Raw genomic sequence first — 24,098 nt, forward strand, 5'->3', positions numbered from 1 at the left:
GAGGTGAGTGAATATTCATCGGTGTAGACAGCATATCATTGTATGAGATTGAGTAATTAATCTTATACAACGATCTCATAGATTAAGTCATTATTCGGTCATTGCAGAGATATTTGAGTCACAGCTGTTTCAATTTTGTAGTAGTGGCATATATGTGGAGTATACATACTGTGTAAGAGAAGCACTACTCATGTGGTGATATTTTTCAATATTTTAGCTGGGTTATGCCAAAGCATTATGTACTTATAACATAATATCTTTCTATGCCATTAAAGAAAGGCAGATTTGCAAAGAAGTTAGAGGGTGTTACTCTGTTGCAGATGGGAGCTATGATGAAAGCCGTGATTTCTTCTATTACACTATGCCATTTACAACATAGCATTGAGGATTTAAATGAAAGTCTAACAATGTAAGGTCTGTTATGTTAAGCTCATGCATATTAGAATATGCTTGTCAAATGTAAGGATTATGATTATTGATTAATTAGTATATATCAAAAATTTTAATTAAAAATCATAATTCAGGAAAATAATTTCTCAGCAGTTTTATGGACAAAATGTGCAATTTGGGTTAACTTGGAAAGTGGAGCCCTCCTGGTGTGCTGATGTCTTGAATGCAGCGATCAGCTGGTGGAACGGTGGAGCCGAGCCCTTAGCCACTACCAGCTGATTGCCCCAATACTCAAAAAAAGAGTCATAAAACTCTGAGGCGAGAACTCAGTGGAAAAACTCCAGTAATAAAACTGGGACAAAAGAAGTGGTCAGGCCACAAGGCTCAGACCGCAGTTGCTTCGAATGGAAAAACTTTAAAAGTCCAATTTCTATCTCCTGGCTGACTCGGGATCAGCTGGACAAAAACATGAACATGCACCTTGCTCATCGCATCCGCGCTCCGCAATTCAGCACACTTGCACAGTAAATCAAAACAGCTCAGCATTAAACACTTCAGTCAGTATTGAATGCAACAAGTTGATACCTTGGATAAACTACTTGTGATTCTAAATCACCTTAACTATGCCTCACCCTGCCCAGACCTTTAAATGCACCTTTCCAATTTAATATAAAAAGAACAAAATTACTTTGACGTTGATTTTCTTCTCTCCACAAGTTGAGGATGGGTCAGGTCTGAAGAAAAACGAGGGGTGTGGAACTATTGTGGAACTTTTCTGCAGCTATATAAACATGTACTAAAGTTTTTTGACCCTTGAAAATTACATTACATTTTATTATTAAGTTTTCACTGAACCAGCTTCAAGACCTAAGGAAACCTCTTCTTCAGTGTTAAATGAGAAGCAACGATGTATTTGACATGGGCAAACACAAAGACTCACGCACACTGTCACTGAGAAGTCAAGAACTGCAGGAACAAAGAGCCTCTAAATGGGCACATAAATTATAGATGAAGAAAGCTGCATTTATAGAGCTAAACAAAGACGTCTTAAGGGTAGACATTGGGAACATGCATACACACAAAGACACATGCACTCCTCAAATGACAGCAGAATGCTTCCACTCAATGCTTACTAAATAAACTGTTTAATGCATAATCATAAGCGGTGCTCAGTTGTATTCTATAAAGACTGTAAATCGAAATAAGCACCTTATGCAGTGCACCAGTTTTACTGCTTATAGTAAAACTGTGATGCTTTAGTGCATGTTTACTGCAGAACGATGAGAACAAATCATTTAAGTTTTCAACATTCTTAGCTGACCAAATCTATCAGTTGCAATTGAGCAAACATATGACAAATAAAATGCAAATCAATTTAATAAAGATTCCACAACAAACTTTCAGACACATTTTTGTGACTTTAGCAAAGTGCTTACAGTGCAGTTGAACATTTCAGCCTCAAGGCACAAGCCTGATTAATTTACAAAGCAGATTTCATTTGAGTTCTACATAGAAGCTTTAACACCATAAGGCAGGTTTAAAGTTTGGAGGCAGGCTATTCGAAAAAATAAAACCTGCCAGCTTTCCCTCACGAATCTTATCTTGCCAAGCACATTTCCTAAAGCTCTTACTTAAATCAATTCTGAAGACTACTGCATTTTATGGAAAAGGATATTTTGTCGCCTTCTTCTCTCAGCTGGTCCCCACTGCAAATCAACAGCTGCACAACAATTTCGTAACTATTTTTGGAGTTGAAGTTGAACCCTATAGGGGTCTTAAATTCCTGCAGCCACTTCCTGCATGTTTAGTGAGGTATAACTGATGTTACACTTCACAATTTGTGCTTACATTGTCAGCTTTGTGAATCACACAATTTTCTTCTCTGATCTACAATTTGTTATAATATATAGAAAACATATTCGCTGAAACACACAAACAATTACAAACTGAAATCAGTCAATTTCAAACGCAGACCCATTATAACAGCTATGTTGAACAGATTTTGTGCAGAATTATGAAGGGGAAGATTGGTTGCCAAGACCATCTCTTCATGCTTCATTTAGTTGCATGTGCTCAAGTTGGAGTGTTGATTGGGTCACTTGTTTAAATGTTGGACAGTCAGTCAAATCAGCGCACAAGGCTGTGAGCAACTGACGGCAAGCAGCTAACCATGTCCATGCAAAAGCTTGCTCAACAGTGGAAAACACTCTGTGGCAAGAGCCAGATGAAAACAGACTGGAAAAGTAGTGTTAGTGATCAGTTTAGCTCAATAAAAAAACAATCAAATGTAAAAGATGCGGTAATTAGAGTTTGTAGTACCTGGGATGATATTGCAATAACAATATTTATAATGATTAATCTTTTTTTCTTACTGTATTTTTTCTTTCTATAATCACAATGTTGCCAACACCCTTTGTGAGCTTTAGCTACCTAAATCTATTTCCAGTGGGCACTTAACATTACATTACATTTTAATAGCTGATTAAATATTGCATCCAAGGTGTTTTTTTGTATTTGCAATTTTGTACATTTTGACCACCGCTAAACACAAGAAACTGAAGATTACAGATCTGACCCGGCAAAATCTGCTGACACCCCTCTACCGCTAATATCAGGTAATATTTATACAGGCTAAATATGTAGTGGATGTTAAATTATTCCAAACTGTCTACCTCACATCCTAATTCTTCCACACGTCAAGTAGTTTTGCTGATTTCCCCTGCAAGATGAAACTTTGAGGTAGACTGTATGTCAGCACGAGTGGCAAGAGATCTGATCAATTGAGGTTGAGAAAGAAGAAATCAATTATAAATTGCATGCCCGAGGCAGAGATGATGAATAATGAATCTTGAGAGAGTATAAAATGTTTTCTTTCTTTTTTACTTCACTATTAAACAGAAAACAGCTGTTAAATTCCAGAGTAAAACATTACAAAATATGCCAAAACATGTTTGTTTTTCAATGACGACACGTAATTTTTTGTATTAAAAACAGACACATGCTGTTTATTCTGTCAGAAAAGATCTTTAATTTTAATCCCACTTGTTGAGGCCACAAAAAATGAAATAAGTAACTATTTAAATGGATATCCCCAAGTAGAGGTTGATATTGATGTTTACAACCAAACTTTTCCTATTAATGTCACTTTTCACAGATTATACTTCTACCATTGTTTCTACCTCTAAATGTCTGTTATTGCAGTTGCATTATCACACACGCATTGTATTCTTCTTCAAAAATCACCTTTAATTTGAATAAAGTTCTTCAATGGAAAAAAATAATCCATGTTAGGAAATAATTGTTTCTAACAAAATCAGAATTGCCACAGTCATGAGACCTCTACCCGATCTTTGAAAATAAAGAAAGTAAGTTAAGCATTTTTGTAATTGGTGCTTTAGTTAAAATGACTGGGGATAATAAATTTCTCTTGAAAATGGGAGACACAGGAGAACATATTATTAAAGCATGGCAAATGAACAAATGTATGTGTGGAGCCTGAAGAGTTGCAGATTCTACCTCAGATGTAAACTCAAAAAAAGATTACAGATAGATTTTTAAATCAGAGGGGTAGCAATGCAATCTGATTACCTTTCAAAACAGTTTTAAACCAGAGGGTTGCAATAGTTTGCAATACAAATACTGGATATGTTATGTCCCTGTATTTCCCTTATTCAAATTGCATGCTTTCCTCTAATCATTATGTGTGCACCCAAGTCTCTGTGCTTTGAACCAGAACCACAAATAAAGTCAGTGCATCTAAGCTGGCAGATAACACTGCCAGAATCATGTGTAATAATATGCTTATTATTTTCTGGTTGTTTTGTATGTCTTAGTTAATATTTGCTGTAAAAAGCAACATCAGCACTGATTTTTGAAGTTCATCATCTTTTGCTGGTTATTCTGGCAAAAATAATTTATAAGTCTCAAAATTATTATTACTATGATTCAATTACATATTTGGTCAAATGACTTCTTTGAGACTCGAAAATAAAAGTTCAGGAATTGCATTATATATATACCTGGGACTTTCATGTCTCTACTTGGGACTGGAACTGAGACTTTGGTTGGAAGACTTCGGACTTACTTGTGACTTGCAAAACAATGACTTGGTCCCACCTCTGATATATTAAAAATACAGACAATAAGATAATTTTTTTTCACAAAGGCTTACAGACCTATAACAGCCTGGCTCCATAATGGACTACTGCAATCTCTGGTTCTCTGATTTTCAAATTAGCAAGGCATGCAACATGTGGCAGGGAGAAGCTGGAATCGAACCCACACATTTTGAATTGCAACATGATTACTCCTCCCACTGAGCCAGAGTCACTCCTATTGAAGAAAATAATGAAACTTGTAGAAAATTTCCAGAGGTGCGTGTAAATCAAAATGCTAACAGATTGCTGTTGACTCTAAGGTTTATTAAGAACTCAAGTTTTCATTTTTACATATTTTTGTGACAAATATTCCATAATTCCCCACAGTTAGAGACAATAGATAGAGGCTGATATAGATTTGTGAGATGTGGTATTCCTCAAAGTTTAACATTTATCATGAAATGCATTTGAAGTGAAAGCTCATTCACAAAGGCTTATATATAATTTATAAATAAACTATAATGCAACTTTTGTTTTATTGTCTTTTTAGAAATGCCACATGTTACATAAAATCACTCATGGAGATATCAAACTCCCTCAAGTTACCTTTTTGTCATTCGGTGCAACTGAATGAGGTCTGACCTAAATATTCAGATTTTGATCAATTGTTATTTTTTTCCTAAGAGCTGTAATACATAGGAGGAAAAAATGTGAGTGGCGGCTGGTTTTCAAAAGAAGTTACAGTAGCAGTTTTGAACCCAAACTCTAATGAAGGAAGCACAATGTAATCTCCATCTACCTACCTCTACTTTAGCTTATTTTTATTATTAAAAAAGTGAATCGAAATGAATTTTATTAGTTAATAAGCTTATAGTTAAAGAAAAATGAAAACAATTCTTAATTTTGATACAATTAATGAATTGAAACAAAAAAATCTGATTCTTCCGTATTTGACTTGTCAATTACTGATCAGAGCTGACCAAGGGAAAAATAGACAATTATTCTGTGCATCTCTAATAACATGCAGTGGTTCTTTACCCCACGGTTTTAATTTCTAAAGGTGTTCCAACTAACAGTTTCTTAAAATCTAGTTTTACAATTCTTGAACTAAAAGAAAAAGAAATAAAGGACAATACAAGGGATTAGACTGCACAACTTATTAAAAATCTAATTTAAGATGCAGCCTCCCTTAGCTACAAATGTTATTAAAATTCACAGCAGTGGGTTGGAGCGAAAGGCTAAACTGTAAGATTTGCTTCAGGTAAAATATAAATGTCTAAAACAAAACAATCTCACAAAATTACTGCTTTTTATCATTTTTATCCGGTGACATAATATAATATCCTTCACTCCAATAGAAAGAAACTGTCATTTACACACTGGTAAGTTGGTGCAAGAACCAGGAATAGATCTTTACCTACTGGATGACAATTAAAGATCACAAATATGATTCCTGTACCATGATGTGCGGCTCTACACACAGATGCATAAAACCTGGTTGCTGCTGGTTAGTCAGAGAGATGTGGGTGGTGCGGTGAATATGTATTTAGGCAAGGAAATCTCTCTGATAGTTACAGCTTGAGGGAACAAAACAAAATGTTGCAAGAAAAAGACTCACTGCCGCCTCGTCCTCCCTACTGTCACTGGTGTCCTCGCTCTTGTGATGTCCAGCTGAGGAGCGAGCATCCCTCTTCCGGCTGGCGTCCGTCCCGTCCGTCTGTCTCTCTCCATCTGGACAAACAGGGAAAAACAATTAACTCTTTTAGATAGCCGGCAAGCATCATTATCTTGACAAATGTCATTGTCTTTGTCATCCCCTTTGTTATCATTCTCATCTCCATTTTAATCATTGCATTAATGGCATCATTTTTCTTCCAATCTCAATCACGTTCATCAACAGCAGCAGAATTACAATTACGAATATCATCATTTCCATCATTATTGCGGTCAACGATGAATTTGTGCAATTGCTAATTTTTTCCAGCTGAGGCAGACAGAGATACAAGTTTTTAAAGAAAATAATATAAAGGGGGAACTATGTGTGTGATTAAAATCTAAAAGGAAGCAATAGAGAAATGTTTAAAAAAAACTGTCTGGAGGGAAAATGAGAGGAGGAGGAAGTGCAAATGGTGTAAAAAGGGATGTTTTCAACAAATAAGCTTTCCATGCAGTGAAACTAGTGTTGTTCAGTCACAGATGGATTGCGAGGGTTTTGATACACAATTATGACAGTTGGCTTGGCTGGGAGTAAACAACCAATACTTATTATGTATGTAGGCATGCTCTTGAAAGTGTGTTTTTGTCAGAACTAGAACTAGAACAACAAATGATCTCTCTGTGCTGCCAGCAAAACACAGTTTTGACCCAAACTGATGCACAATTTGATGCAGGATTTTCAGCAGTTTGTGAAGGTCTGGTTACAGGGGTGGACTGGGACAATAATCCTGGCAGGGATTTTGATGCCATCCCAGGCCATCACCAGCGAGTTAATGCAAACCACCGAGTTATCTTGAGCACACTTTGAATGCACATCTACACACGTCTGAATACCTATGAAATGAATGTTTCTGCTGTGGTGCAATGTTATGTACTCAAATCACTTAAACTGAAATTATGTTCCCAGGCCAACCGACAGTTCACCTACATTATGCAATGTATAAATGAAGGGGACACTAAAGCAAAACAAATATTTTTTCCAGATCCTTTTTGTTAACCATATTTTCAAATTTGCACTGACTTAAAAAAATTTATTAAGTCGGTTTTGACTGTGTCAAACAGCTTTAGGAAAAGAAAGGAGGGGATGTGTCTGTTTTTACCTGTCGCTACTGCAATCTGTGGGAGTTTCTGCCAGGCAGATACCCAAGTGAGCCGCAGGAACGGCACGGATAGTTTTTTTAAGCGAGACCCGAATTGAACCATTGGTCCCGCCCCTCAGCAATCGCAGAGTGGGCCAGGACAGCGGCCAGGCGACTGGGAGATGTCACGGTGCTCAATGCTAAATGGGACTTTGGCGGCAGTAAAGAAGACACTTGTGCCCCTTTTCCAGTGGCTCGATTTGGCCAGCCCGGAACAGATCCGCACGGCTCTGCACTTTGTGTGTTGCATTTCCATAGACCCGCTTTCGCTCAGCTGAAGGGAACATCTCCTGGAGGCGCGGCTTTAAAGCATCGTGTGTTCAATTCAATTCAAAAATACTTTATTAATCCCAAAGGGAAATTAATCATCATATGTTTCTCTCACTCGCTTGAATGCACGTTTGAAAATGCCGGTTGTTTTTTTTTTTTTACGCTGGTCAACTCTTACGGCTGGCCACCCCCACGGCCAATCAGTGAACAGCTGTTTGTTCACGTCATGCACAGTACCGACCGGCCTAGCCGTTTGTTCACGTCATGCACAGTACCGACCGGCCTAGCCGTTTGTTCACGTCATGCACAGTACCGACCGGCCTAGCCGTTTGTTCACGTCATGCACAGTACCGACCGGCCTAGCCGTTTGTTCACGTCATGCACAGTACCGACCGGCCTAGCCGTTTGTTCACGTCATGCACAGTACCGACCGGCCTAGCCGTTTGTTCACGTCATGCACAGTACCGACCGGCCTAGCCGTTTGTTCACGTCATGCACAGTACCGACCGGCCTAGCCGTTTGTTCACGTCATGCACAGTACCGACCGGCCTAGCCGTTTGTTCACGTCATGCACAGTACCGACCGGCCTAGCCGTTTGTTCACGTCATGCACAGTACCGACCGGCCTTGCTTAGCCAGTGTTGCCAGGTGTACGATAATTATTGTATTTGTACGATAATTTTGCTCTCTGTACGATCAATATTCCTAAAAAAAAAGACCAAATGTACGATAATTTGACCAATCCGTGAATGTGTGGTTGTAATCAGTTGTCATCAGCCTATCGCCAAAGTCTGTCTGAGTTTTTTTTTGTGTACCCTGAAGGCATCTGTGTCCGGATTTGGGAACAGATGCTGGAAATTCCAGCCAATCGTGCTTTTCTAAATGTGACCTACGTGTGACGTGACGCGTTGGCCTCAGAACAACGGCCATGATTGGCTGAATAGTCCACTGCGCCCGCCCATGATTGAGGAAAAGAAAAAAAAGAAAAGAAGAAGAAGCAGAGTAGGTACCGTTACTGAAATAACAGTAATGGAAATGCTCGCGAAGCGAGCCGAGTCGGGCCAAATCGAACCAGTGGAAAAGGGGCATTTGACACGGTAGTATGCCAAAATGGGCTTAGGGCTAGGGGACTGCATCCTTTGAAGGCCGCATTTTAGGCCGATTATGTCATAGTGAAGGCTGTCCAAATGCGGCCTACAAATGTGTCCTTAATTTCCTCATATTTGAAGGAAGGGTCCGGTGTATCCTTCGTGACCTACCCTATCCCATGATTTATCACGGTCATAGTGGATTGTTCAAACGTAAGTAGTAATGGCAGAGGAGAGAGAACAGCTGTGAATAAAGTTGTATATATTACATTTTCTGTGAAACAAAATTAACTTTTACAATGTTTTTCGGTGAGAATGTAGCTATGTTAAACTGAAATATCTGTTTGGTTTACCAAGATATCACTTAACAGTAAAAGTGTTCAACGTGTTCGAAAATGTCCTCCCACTGCTAGCAGCGGCTCGCCTCGCCAGCTGTCAGGTGACTGGGCGGTCGAGGCTTGCTAGACCAGGGAAGGACGCCTGTAACCCGGCCCATCTTTTTCATACTTCCAGTGGTTTTCACCAATGACTGGAAGTTGAACACAGACATAATTCAGTTAGATCATATCTGATGTTAATGTTTGATTTATATGTTATTATGCTCTACAAAAAAATGATTTAAACTAGGTTCATAAAGTTATGTTAGTGTTCAGGTTGGTAAAGGTTTTACCAAAAAATTAAGTGGTATTTGTCATTTGGTAATTGTCTATGAACATAAAAGTTATTTTCAACATTTTAAATGGCTGATTATTGAGTGAGAATAAAATTAAAAGATAATAAAACAAGAATATTTTGAAGAAACAAGCTCAGATATATAAAAACCATGTACAGGTATTTACAGTGGAGGCAGTGGGGTTAACCTTCGGGCTCCATCTACGGCTTCACAGGTCTGTGCTTCACGCTGTCACAGTTGCTAGGCGACAGAAGCTACACTGAGTTAAGGGCGGGAACAGCTGGTGAAGGCAAGACTGTCCAAATTCACAGCCGATCACTTCCAGCCTTTGCGGTTTATGAGGCCATCTGGCCTACATAGACCAGTTCTTCCAAGGATGCAATCCCTGAATTTGGACACAGCACTCCGACACTCCACCAATGGATGGCAAGGTTTGTGCAAATACAAAAAAAAAGAGTTGAAATTTTAAAAATGTTTAGTATTTTTTCAAAAACATTCCCACGTCTCTTCAGGAGAAGTTTGTGTACAGCTGCCTTCAGGTTTCTGGAGTTAAGGTGTTTTAAACACAATGATTATAATGCAGTGCTGATTAGTTAGATTTCTTCAACCCATAAGCTAAAGTTCATGCAAACCTGAGCATAATTACTCAGTATTTTCTGGTGACTGATGCACACTTACATAGCGCTGTTTGAGTCTTTTATTATTTATTTTTTAATTAATAAACAACATGGTTATTTCATTTTAAATGATACACAAATGTTTATTTATGTATTTATATTAAATAAAATACTGTTTACTGGGCCCCCCAAACCCCCCCCAGCTAAATTCCACTGGAGCCGGGTCTGCCAGTGCTCCCGATGACCAGTCCACCCCTGTCTGGTAATACCGAGATACAAGAACCAAATATGTCCCCATAAAAGTTGATGTAAACGTTTCCAGCTCATTAAAAAAGGAGAATCTTTTCCCTATTCAGTCCAACCTCTTTTTATACGTATTTGACTCCATTTGATCCCATTTGGCTGACGTGGCTCAGGAACATCCTTGCTGCAAGGAAGGGATTCAATAAAAGATGGTGCCTGTGCTATTGACTCCCTCATAAAAAGTGATGGTGACTGAGTGTGTGAAGGGTGGGTGTGACATTGTGCTCTACCAAAGCTGAATGCATTACAGTAAAATGGGTTCATTACTGTCTGCCTGACCATACTGGCTGTAGTTTACACACAAAAACACACACTTCGGAGTACACAAAAGCATCAAGAAATGAGCCTATTGTGCATGAGCTCTCTCTCTCTCTCTCACACACACACACACACACAAGGAGAGCGAATGTGATTAAAAGACAAAATGAAGAGATTGGGTAGCTATAAAGCATAATGAGCACTAATAGTTTTCCAATATGTTCCCTTAAAAACAAGTCTGAGTGGGTTGTATTGGATACAATGATTGAAGAAGAGGTGGAGCTGTAGGGAGACTATTATAGAGATTGAAGGACAACCACAGAGTTGTCCCTGTTCCTTCCTCGCTTATATACAGAAACAATGGTGTACGGCAGAGATACTATAAACAACGTTACAAAACATAGCTTTTTTTTTTCTCTAAACTTCTTTATGAAAGTTTCCGGCAAATATAATCTGTGCTGATAATTTCTTTTCCCTGTTTGCTTGGATATCATCTTGCCTGCCCTACACCCTTTGCATCTGAGTCCAGACAGCTGTAATAAGATAGGCTTTGATCTGAGCAAAAAAATTTACAGCTCACAATAAATTACCTTTCTATATTTTCCTACCTGTTTCTCTAGTAAACAATACCACCAAATAGAAATGAGGAATATACACTCTCATTACAAACAAGCTAACTATGTAAAGGCTGTATTGCCATACTTAACTTTGGGTTTTTGCAATCTTTGACTTATGAGGAACTGAAGCAGATCTTGAGTTTTAACTTCACATCAAAATATTCTTTGCCAAAAATTATTTTTAGGTCATGTAGAGGTATGAAAACTTTCCATTATGCAGATGATGTGGTACTGAATACTTTAATGTGTAGAGATCACCAGCAGGCACTGGGGCAGTTTTAAGTATAAAGCATTTTTTAGAAGAATTACAGTAGCAGCTTCAAGTTTTTGGGACCCACAGCCATGGTTACAACACGAAAGTCCGGTACAAACTTTTCTGGAATTTAAAAAAAAATCGCATTAACCTACTTCCTGCACGGCCAGGAAAAGGGTAATGGTGGACTCCCCGAGGCGTCACTATTCTGAATAAAACCCCCGCCTTTCCAATGAATTGATTTCTTCTACGCGGGTCCCCCCTGGGGTCTGGACAGAGAGACACAGCGCGCTAATGTCTCTTTGCAGGCAAACAGACATAACTCTTCAAACTGGATCCAAGAGTGTCATAAGATCACGCAGTCATATGCACTAAGTTAAGTACGAATGAATTGCTGTTTGTGTATCCGGTATTCATTCATAAAAAGGGGTAATTAAGGTACAAGCGTTGCTTGACTTTCTCTCTGAGATCTGCAGAAGCGAACTGTTTCCAGAGAGTTCCCAGCAAGCCGAGTGAAGCAGTTTCCCAAAGGAAAGACAACGGGCTGCATCACCGTGGTTACTGCAGTAACTGTGCAGTTTGGTCGGCGGACAGAGCGAGCCGCCCCACCCAACAGCTACGAAGATTAGCTGAAGCTAATCTTTTGTTCACAGAGTTTTCTTCAAACTTCGTCATTGCCCGGACAACTTTTCCTCAGCACTGGACTGAGGTTAGGTTTGGGCAGAGAACAGTAATTTAGAATGAAATGATCTAAAAATTTTTTCGTTTTATAAGGTTTGGTTTTGTTTGTGTTGAACTCAGCCATCTTAGTGCTAGCAGATTATCTGCTCAGCACGTGCTCAGTTTGTGTGTTCTGTGTTTGTGTGTTTTTAAGATAAAGTTAGTTAAGACAAACTTTATTTAAAGGGTGATTTTAAACACAGAAGATCGGCCATAACGCGCCGTCAGCGCTTATGCATTTTAACCCCTTTATTAATGGTATTGTAAAGGTATGTGTTTGATTCGGATGCTAAGCTATAAGCTTCTTTTGTTAGCTTTAACTGCTAACAGCTAAGAACACGTGCTCGCCTACTAAGATCATTTGCCCAAAAAGGTTACTAGTTTTCAATCCAGTAAAATATTTCCCTGAACATTGTTTTGCTAAACTTGATAACTAAGTAAACACCATTAAGCCCCATTTCTCCAGAAAGATTTGGTTCTTTTTCAAAATATTTCCATAAATATTTTACTATTTCCTAAATAATATTTATTTAAATATTATTTTAATAAGTAAAGGCAGCTAATGAGACACCGTTGAAAATTGGTCATCCAGAAGGTTGGTTTTATTCAGCAGATCATTCTTTAAAACATTATTTTATTAAAATAATATTTTATCTGATCTTGCATTGTGAATGGTTGTCTAAAGGTATGCTGATTATTGCCTAAGTTGGTTCCAAGACTAACTTAACTTCATTTCCAGATTCTTCAAGATAAGTCAATTCAAATTCAAAAATACTTTATTAATCCCGAAGGGAAATTAAATGTTGTAGCTCATTATGAAGGTTTCTTCAAAGAGCCTTTGTAGATGCTGATGGCTGTGGCCAGGAAGGATCTCCTGTAGCGCTCCGTCTTATAGCAGATCTGAAGAAGCCTCTGACTGAAGACACTGTGTTGTTGTAGGACAGTCTCATGAAGAGGATTCTCAGGGTTCTCCATAATGTTCTTCATTTTATGAAGAATCTGTCTTTCAACAATGATCTCCAGAGGTTCCAGAGGAGTCCCCAGAACAGAGCCAGCCTTCTTTATCAGCTTGTTAAGCTTTTTTAAGTCCCTGGCCCTGACGCTGCTTCCCCAGCAGATGATGGCAGAAGAGATCACACTATCCACAACAGACTTATAGAAGATATGCAACATCTTGCTGCAAACACCAAAGGACCTAAGCTTCCTCAAGAAGTACAGTCTGCTCTGTCCCTTCTTGTAGATGGCTTCACAGTTGCATCTCCACTCTAGTCTGTTGTCCAGGTGAACACCGAGGTATTTATACTCCTCCACCACCTCCACCTCTTCTCCCATGATAGAAATAGTTTTTGACTTATTCCTGTTTCTCTTAAAATCTACAATCATCTCCTTTGTTTTAGTCACGTTCAAAATTAGATGATTGTTTCCACGCCATGCCACAAAGCGGTCCACCACCTTCCTGTACTCAGCTTCTTGTCCATCTCTGATCCACCCCACGACTGCAGAATCATCCGAGTATTTCTGCAGATGACAGGAGTCTGTCTTGTACTGGAAGTCTGAGGTGTACAGAGTGAAAAGGAATGGTGAGAGTACAGTCCCCTGTGGTGTTCCTGTGCTGCTGACTACCTGGTTAGACTCACAACCCTTCAGTCTCACAAACTGTGGTCTGTTTGTCAGGTAGTCTTTGATCCAGGAGATTGTTGAGGCCTCCACCTGAGTCTTCTGGAGTTTCTGACAAAGCAAATCAGGTTGGATTGTATTAAATGCACTGGAGAAATCAAAGAACATGATCCTCACAGTGTTGCTGGCTTTGTCCAGATGACAGTGGGTTTGTTGAAGCAGGTGTATGATGGCATCTTCAACTCCAACTCCACAGCGATAAGCAAACTGAAGGGGGTCCTGATGGTTTACTGTTTGCTTACTCAGGTGGGCCAACAGGAGTCTCTCTAGGACCTTCATGATGTGGGATGTCAGGGCAACAGGTCTATAGTCAGTGAGGACTGATGGGTGAATTTTCTTTGGTACCGGAACAAGACAGGAGGTCTTCCACAACACCGGAACCATCTTCTGGGCCAGGCTAAGGTTGAAGAGGTGCTGCAGAATCCCACAGAGCTGCTCTGCACAGGCCTTCAGGACTCTAGGGCTGACATGATCTGGACCTGCAGCCTTATTCCTATTCAGTCTCTCCAGTTGCATCTTCACTTGACTTCTTGAGACACACAGGTGGAAGGGGGAAGCAAACAAAGCATCAGCATCTTCTGATATGGTTGAAGGCAAACATGTAGAAGCAGAAGGGTCTAGGGCTGAGGTGGAAGATAAAAAATGTGAGGTGTTACTGGACAGCTCTGGGTCCTGTGGGTCAAAGGAGGGTGGAATGTCTGTTTGGCTGTGAGCAGGAGAGGAGGTGGTCTCATAAAGGGATGCATATGGTCAGCAAGAATACTAAGGAACACTTGATAATGCTCAGTTGATACTAAGTGGCCAAATGTATTCCAAGCTAATATCCCCTCATCATTACACTCTCACCACCAGCCATCTGAATGTTGCAGCTGAAATTGAGACTTATCGAATCAGACAACATTTTCCAGTATCTTACAGTCCCCTTTTGGTGAGGCTGTACAAACTGTGGTCTCATTTCCCTGTTCTTAGCTTAAAGGTGTGGCACCCAGTGCTGACATAACCCACCTACTTCAGTTTGACATGTGAGTTTAGAGATGGTATTCTGCATACCTTTGTTGTCACAAAAGGTTATTTGAGTTACCGTTGCATTTTTAGCATCTGGAAGCTATTTTACATGCTCACTAGATGTTTTTCATTTCTGACTGTTCTCTGCAAACTAGAGAGATGGTTATGCTTTAGAATTGCAGGGAATCAGCAGTTTGAGATACTAAGACAAGCCCATCTGACAAGACCAGGCCACATTCAAAGTCACTTCCACTCCTTTTCTTACCTGTTATGGTGCTTGGCCTAACCCTCAGCAAATCATCTTAATTACATCTAAGTGCTTTGATACATGGACTTGCTACCGTGTGATTGGTTGATTTGCTATTTACGTTGACAAAAACCTGAACAAGCACACCTGATAAAGTAGCCAGTGGGTGAATCTCTGATATTCATTTGGGTAAAGACTACATGAATTACCTAATAATCCACTAAAAACATCATGCTAATCATATTTTAAAGAGCAACAATGCAGAACAGGGAAAGATGTCTTTCCTCTTGCTTTATTTGTTCTTATGCTTTGCTTTGTTGTAAAAGCAATTGTTTGAATGACAAAACAAAACACAGAAAGTTCATATCAGACCCACTTAAAAATAAGATACAGCCCATTTCAATCTACATACACTTTTGCGAGGAACAATTTAAAAATTTTAGGGAGCATTAAAAACCAAGAGCTGTGTAGAGATAGTCTTGATCTGTGAGAATCACAAACTGAAACATCAGCCAGGTGTCAAAGAGTGAAGAATCAACAAAAGAAGGTTCAGTTGAATTTGATAAATCTATTTAAAATGACATATTCTCCAAGTTTACGCATTGCCTTAGGAACTATGAAGCAAATGTTTTATGAATTATCTGATCCTTTGAACACAACCTGAGTATCCGGGCTTACGCAAGGTTGTAGAAAACTTAACTCACCAAAACAAAGAAATGTCCTCTGATATTTATAACAAACTTGCTTTTGAATATATATATTTTTTTCTCAATACAGATCCATGACCAAAAGAAAAGTGTTTACTCAAGTTTTTTAGTAGTGTAAAAATCAGAAGCATCTATGTATATGTTAACACATGTGGACATCCTGGAACATGCGTTTTGACTCTGTTGATGTCTTTATGTGTGTGTCTGTGTACACATATGAAAACAGTCTGGGTTTGCTCTTGCGTAGCTTTTCAAACGTCTTTATTGCTGCAGTCATATATTATTTATATTCCTTGCTCACTACGTTTGCCTCCAATAGAGCTGGTATGCATGACCTTAATACTTTGTTCATTAAAATCAAGTTACAAAGAAAAGGACGCACACAAGGACATCACACATGCTCTCTGCAGCAAGTATAAAGTCAGTGCCTGCACTGTGACAGGACTTCCTCAAGCTTCCATACTACCTTTAATGAAGTAATGAAGAGCGGACTGGCAGGTTAATGGAAGCCAATTGACTAGAAACTCTGCCACCAGCAGGAAACCACGCAGAATACTAATCATTAAAGAGTCACCTCTTGTATGTTCTGCTTAATCAGTTCATGGCCTCCAGTTCTAAACCAGCAGCAATACTTAATATGCAAATAAAATGATGGAGAGCAACTTCTCCAACTTTGAGAGGACAAAGATGGTTTCACTGTTTGAAGCTTTCTTGTAGATTACATTATAAAGACCAAAACTCACAGGAGTTTTATACAATAGTTTATGCAGGTGAGGTATTGTGACTGAGAAAACATTTAGGAGAAACGTTCTTTCAGGTTCAGCTGTTTTTAAGAAGCGACTAATAAGTTCACCTTGTCTGGCATGCCTTTAAAACTACTGATATTCTAAACTTTAAAGAGTTCACCCGACTGCAGCTGTCAGAGCTCACATCAGAGCCGTGCAGGTGTCAGGTTATATGTATATAAATGTGTGTGTAGATGTTTGTGTGAATATACACATAATATATTAAAATGATTGTCTATGTCTATATGCCTGCAAGTTGACAAGAACACTAAGTTTACTGTGAGGTGGTTCTTCAATGTATGTTAAGTGATGAACAGCAAGGTGATACAGCAGTATGCTAATCACAGAATCAGAGAAAATGCCGTGGCAAAAGCTAAAAATATGGCAAGAAAAGAGAGATGGAAGGAAAAACAGGTAGGATATTGTGGAACATAAGTAAGCTAAATTAAATTATTTTAAGGTTATAAACCAATAAATCAAAAATAAATCAGAGGAAGGAATTATTTTCCTTTTCACTAAGCAAACTACATCACACAACTAAAGAAGAATCTGGAGATTTCTGTATATTTTTTAAGATTATTTCAAAGCATCTAGGATCAATCAAAGATAATTACTCTTCAGCTAGGACTATAAGAAAAATCTAAGGGAACTAGTAATAGAACTAACTTAATTTTTTGTACCACTTAGATCTATTTACAAACGATTTAGTGACTACAACTTAAACAAATTAAAACACACATAATTAATTACTTCTACCTGCTAAAAGGGTTGGGGATGATTTGGGGATTCATTTTTAAAATAGTTATAAAACTAATTAAAGCATAAGATTTATCAGGAGGTTTTGGTTTCTCAGGATTTCAATGAATGGGGAGTTGAGCCTAACTTTGACTAGACCTCTAGAGCAGAAAAAGAACCAAAAGGTAGGTGGCGTTCAAGGACTAACCACCTCTGATCCATCAACTTTCAAAATAAAACTCCCAGTGATATAAAATGTAGGTGTGTCGTGCTTGAGGTCAGACAGACTGTTTATTCTCATGAAAGTTCTGCTCAGACAGTTTTAGTTGTTCTTCATTTTGGATTCAAAGCCAGGTGGTTGTGACGAAGGAAAGCACTTAAAGAAAGGTAAGAGCTAAAGCTAAACACATCCAAAACCAAAACTAAAATCTTGCAGAACCTTTTAAAGAATCTGTTCCATTTTAAATTTAACTCTTAGCACTGATGACTTTATGGGATTCTTTATACATAAAATTGATTTTATTAAAAACAAAATCATTGGCATCCTCCCGATAACTTCATCCTCAGTACGTGAGACAGCATTGGAGGTAACTGTACAGCCTGATTTGTGTTTGAATTTGTGTTTGAATTTACACAGTAAAGACCTCTTTAGAAAGTTTCAGTCAGGTTTCAAAGCTAATCATAGCACTGAAACAACACTGCTGAAAGTCCCTAGTGATATTCGTACGACCTCAGATACAGATAAAAGACTTGTGCTGCATGTAATACAGTCGATCACAATATTCTCTTAGAAAGGCTACAACATGCGGTAGGGATCAGGGGAACAACGCTAGGCTGGTTTAAATCTTATTTGTTCAATGTATTCCAGTTTGTTCATGTTTTTGACCATAACAACTGTCAAGGTCTAGCATGAGATTTGAGGTAATTTTAAATTTTCCAATCTAAAGGGTCCAGTAAGGACATATTGAAGTAACCTAGTGTACAGCAGCTACTGAAAATGAAAGATCAAACCAGGTGTTCCCGAGTACACTACAATTGATTGGTATGGAGATACATAAAGTTAGCAGGTTTACATTGATGGTCACATTTGATAAACCAAAGTCAGTAAAAAATTAATAAATAATAAGCTATCCAGAAGCTATCAGGATTTGCTTTTTGCAATTATCCCAGTAGGAAAGACAGCACAAAAATCAATCATACTAACTCACAACAGATAGAGCACAATGCCAGTTCCTCTTACCGCAATTGATTTGCAAGTGTTGTCTCAAGAGGGAGTCCTATGTGGTCTATTTATGAAATGTGCACCATCAGTACGGAACATGCTTTATTGTTACCGAAGTGTCTAAAAATCTGTCACGAACCAGTATTATTTTGTCACACTGGGGATTTTAATTTGGACTGTAGGAGTGAATTTGTGTGCATGGCTTTGTGCATTTTTGGCTAGAGGAATAAAAAAGGTGTAAAAAAATGAACCATATTTAGAAATATTTACTACTTAACAATTTTAATAAGATCTATATTCCTGCTCACACCCGCAGAAAAACAAAGAGAACTACCTTAAACTAAACTTTTCTGTGTTTTGGTTTGTGTGCGTGTGTTTGAGGGGGAGTGGGCTGTAAGACTACAGGCGTTTGCTTGAAAAATAGAAAATAGATAGCACTGCCAAAAATTATGATTCACCAATTTTCTATAAGTTGGAAACCTAAATCTGATTTATTATAGTAACTGGCACTGCAAATAACTGCCTCTCATCATGTTTCAATGTATACTGTACAGTAACTAAAATGTGGTTTACATGTGCCTAATGATAAAGAAATTATGCGTGTTTTGTAAAACATTGCATGTGTGTCGTTTTTGATGTGCCCCCACCTTCTTTATTGCTTATGAAAACGCTGTAAAATGCACAGTAGCGATGTGAACCCCCATTTAGAGAACCGGTTCTCATGGCATCCCCTAAAAGATCCAGTTCTATTACCTCCTGAACGACTCTTAAGCTATTTGTTACTAGAATTAACTTAATGCACACCACAATGCAAATATATGCACAAATCCAACTACCAATTCAACATACAACACATATAAGTTGTTAACAAGCAGGGAGCCTCAATTTCTGTGTAAATCAACTGATTTATAACCAATGTTGCTGCCTTAAGATTGGTAGCTAAATTTAACAGAAGTGACAAATGGTAACAGCAACCTTGCTCATGGTGTTTCAATGCTGGCCACACCCATTGCCAAATAGCCAATGGGTGTTGTGCAGCGCTGGCCATAGTAACAAAAAAAAACTCCTGTCCTCTCTATGAGCTGTTTTGTTCGTGACTGTCACATCACTAATGTACAGTTTGTTTCTGTGTCAAGACAGGACAAAGTCACTTTTGCAATGATATCTCACTTTCAAATACTCATCTGGGGATGAAAGTCTAATACTGTAAACGGGCTATGACTGCCCCTGAGTAGTGAAATAATTAGCCAAATTAATCATAAAATAGGTCATTATATTATATAACATTTTTTCCGTAACACTTGTGTGAATTTTGTTGCAGTTCTGCAAATGTAAAAGCATACAGTAGGCTCATACCGTGGAATTTTTTGACATGTTCAAAAAATTTGTAGTTTGTAGCTGCAGTAACAAACATGCACAAATTGATACATTAATAATGTAAGGATCGTGATTATTGATTAATGAATATTTATAAAAAATTATAATTACATATCATAATTCAGAAAAAAAAATTTCTTCACCAAAAATCATTTCTTACGAATAAAAGTCAGAGATGTCCTCTGGTGTTGTGATTATGGGCTCAAAGCACTTAATAATTACAATTAGTTAATTCACATTACCAATTGGTAATTATTAACCAAACCACGCTAAATGTCACTGATAGGTGGGGCTACTTTGACCTTATTTTGACAGATAAATCACTCTTGCTCGAAATAAACACAAACGCTTCTCTTTATATATATGTGAAAAACCATATAGCCCTGATATAATTACTATTCTGACCCAAAAACCTTCACCTAACTAACAACCACTATTCTACAAAAGAGAAAAATGATTACCTAACAATAATAATCAAAGAAGATATATGCACATTTAGTGTCTATGAAGATCAAACCAGCAGTTTTATGGATAAAAATGTGCAATTTGAGCTAACTTGGAATTAGAATCCCTCCTGTTGTGCTGATGTCTCGATTTTCGGCAATCAGCTGTTAGATGTTGGGCTGTACCCTTAGCCACTAGCAGCTTTTTGCCCTAAATCCCAAACCAAACATCATAAAACTCTGAGGCAGGTACTCAGTGGAAAAACTCCAGTAATAAAACTGGGATAAAGGAGTGGTCAAGCCACAAGGCCCAGCCTGCAGCTGCTTTGAATAAAAAACTTGTAAAAGTCCAACTTCTAACTCCTGGCTGATTTGGGATCAGACGGACAAAACACGCACCTTGCTGATCGCATCCGCGCTGCGCAATCAAACAACACTTGCACAGCAAGTCAAACACAGCTCAGCATAAAACACTTTAATCAGTATTGGATGCAACAAGTTAATACCTTGGATGAACTACTAGTGATTCTAAATCACCTTAAACTATGCCTCACCCTGCCCAGACCTCTAAATACACCTGTCCAATTTAATATAAAAAAGAACAAAATTACTTTGACGTTGATTTTCTTCTCTCCACAGGTTGAGGATGGGTCAGGTCTGAAGAAAACGAGGGGTGTGGAATTATTGTGGAACTTTTCTGCAGCTATATAAACATGTACTAAAGTTTTTTGACCCTTGAAAATTATATTACAATTTTATTATTAAGTTTTTACTGAACCAGCTTCAAGACCTAAGGAAAAATCTTCTTCAGTGTTAAATGAGAAGCAACGATGTATTTGACATGGGCAAACACAAAGACTCACGCACACTGTCACTGAGAAGTCAAGAACTGCAGGAACGAAATTACTTTGACGCTGATTTCTTCTCTTCACCAGTTGAGGATGGTCCGTAGGTCTGATGAAGAAAAATGAGGGGGGGAACCAGAGTGACACGCGTCCGTAATCAACTCAAAAATGGTAAACTTCTCAACCGTCCAAAATGGGGAAAATATGAGGAACCGTTGCAGTCGACTGAATCAACAAGGAGGAAAACTCATCTTCTTGGAAACAAACCTCTGTGGGTTTTCACCTGCGGCGAAGTGTTGGTGGGGTCTTCAATCGGTATATGAATCTTCTGACCTTCTTGTATCAGACAGATTTCCAGCTTTCAAGCTCTTCTGAGAATGGCCGTGTGGAGTGAAAAACTCGCCTGCGAGTTTCTATTGCTCCAGATATGCGCCTTCGTTGCGTCGTCCTGTGAGACACGCTGGAAATGGCAACGTAAGTTTATTTTCTGCGGATTTTATAATCCCGGGTGACATCAGAGATGCGATGTCTGCCGAGCTGCACATGTTGAACCGCGCAGCCCAGCCGGTCCATCCGACCAAAATGGATGACCCCAACAATATGCAGTAGGCAATTTAGGATTAAGGGCTTTGCCCAAGGGCACACTTACATGTGGCAGGGAAGGAAATTGGAAATGAACTTGCAACTTGCGAAATGCAGGACCACTTGTGCCACTGAGTCACAGTGACCATCTAAAAAAGATGGAAGAAACATGGTATCTGCTGTATTTGTTGTAATTATTAAGCTCATGGCACAATATCTTGCAATATTAAAATGCCACAATGTTTCTTGTTATAGTTATGTCTGTTCAGTTGCTGTCATCCTGGGACTTTGTCTGATAAAGTGTACAAAAGAAACAAACAAACAAAAAAAAAGGAGGCAGGATACAAAAGATTTGTGGAAACTGTGAGAATAACACAAAAGCCTAACCATTAGTCATATGACAAACAATGGTAAGGTTAGCATTGCTTGATTTCTGCTTCCTGTCAGTGCTAAACTTAAGGGCTGTTTCTGAGTTTTTTAATGAGCTGGCACTGCATTTGATCGCCTTCATTTTAAAATATGTAATACTTTTTGCCTCAGGGGCTAAAACTGTCAAGTTGAAAGTAGTCAGGTCCACAAAAATTATTTTTTTTTTTGCAATATTTTTCATCTTTACCTCCTCAACAATAAACTAAACAATATTTTAAGGAAATAAATTAGTCTGATTTATAGAAATCATTTCAGTTCTGAAACAAAAAAATTGTCTCACATGTTTGACCTGTTTTTAAAAAAGACGTCCCAATTAATAAACGTCCCAATTATTTTTTCTTCAACTACATTTTTATTCTCAGCAACAGGAACAGGGTATGGGTCACTCTTTCTTAAGAAATTCTTGCTTTATTTTGGCAGGTTTCATAAATGGGTTCATCTAAGTCTGCTTTTGAGTTAACCCTTTATGACCTACCATAGAAGTTCGCCAGAGCATATTTTTACATGCTGTAGAGTCATTTTTTGGAGCATTTCAATTTGTTATACATCAATATAACCCTTACATCCTAAATTTTAATATTTTGTATATAATAACTTTATATTAACTAAGTAAATTGCTAAAAAGTGCAATTAACCACCAGAATAATTAAAATTGGGGTTTTTTTGCACATATTTTCCCTAAATACAGAAAAGTCATAGCTGTATCCATCAAAAATTCATTTTTGAAATACACTAATTTTTATGAACAGAGACCAAAACAAATATAAAATGTATATTGTGAACAGTTTGAGAAAAGATAATATGTACATCAAAATAAACTATTTACAGAAGTGTAATTAAATCTCTAAGTGTGCCAGATACCTATGAGCACACATATATGTTCATAAGACCATCTTCAAACAATAAAAAGTGCAAAAAACAACAAAAATGAAAGCAAAAGTGCGAGCGAAGTTTACCGCGAAAAACAATACAACTTCTGGGGGAAAAAAAAGACCACTCCCGGAAAAAACACCCAGGAAATGACATCAATTCCAGTTGTTGCGGGCATTGGTGTGAAAGAAAACCATGTGATAGTTCATCCACCAATCTCATCACATATATTCCAATGTAGGAAGTACACTGCGGTCTGGATTTTATTGTTTGTTTTTTGCGATTTTTTACTGGATTTCTGCATCAGTTTCTGGAAAATAAAAACCGTGCTTTGGGACACGTGGTGAGTAGAATATTTAAGTTGAACTCTCCGGTTTCATTTGCAAAAAAAAGTATTGTTCTAGCATATTTGGTCGCAATTCTACAGGTGTTTAAAAATAGATATGCAAATGGAAGCGCCGGCGCTCCCGCCGGTCATAAAGGGTTAAAGTCACTGGATGTTTGTGCTCTTATTTATTATCAATTAGACTGAAAGCAAAAAAGTGGGTTAATAAAAAAAAATTATAGTTTTGCTTTGCATTTTAGGAACATTTTAATTTGTCTGCATGTTTTTTGAAAGAATTGGCGTCAGTGAAAAGTTCCCACTTAAAAATAAAACGTATCTGTGTCAACCAGCTGGGGTGGTGCACCAAATCTTTGCCATTTTTTTATTGTTATCCAGGGGCTGTACATAATCCTTCTGTGGACCACTAATGGCCCCCAGGCCACACTTTGGAAACCCCTGAGACTAATAAAAGTTGGGCAATAACAACATTTCATCAGCTATTGGCAAATGAAACACAAAATGTGTTTTCAAGGGGGCTAGTGTGTGCAAAAATGATCCACGGCTACCACAACCTTGCTGCTTCTGGCATTAAGCAGAAAGTTCACTTTCCCTTCTTACTCTTGTGTTTTAAGGGCTAGCTTTAAAAGTCAGGTGAGAAAGGATAAAGTATGTAAACTTTGACCATCACAGGGTCACTGGCGCTTGCTTG

The 24,098-nt window shown here is 38.2% G+C and overlaps 1 protein-coding gene across 1 annotated transcript in view; it reads right to left on the minus strand.

The window, feature by feature from the left end:
- b4galnt4a (beta-1,4-N-acetyl-galactosaminyl transferase 4a) overlaps nt 1-24,098 on the minus strand; it is a 209,526-nt gene that overhangs the window by 116,668 nt on the left and 68,760 nt on the right. The window contains exon 2 of the mRNA XM_047345063.1: nt 6,106-6,218. Within this exon, the coding sequence (XP_047201019.1) occupies nt 6,106-6,218 (113 nt within the window). The remainder of the gene's footprint in view (nt 1-6,105; nt 6,219-24,098) is intronic.

Source organism: Girardinichthys multiradiatus, chromosome 2 (genome assembly GCF_021462225.1).
Source record: "Girardinichthys multiradiatus isolate DD_20200921_A chromosome 2, DD_fGirMul_XY1, whole genome shotgun sequence".
Lineage (NCBI taxonomy): Eukaryota > Metazoa > Chordata > Actinopteri > Cyprinodontiformes > Goodeidae > Girardinichthys > Girardinichthys multiradiatus.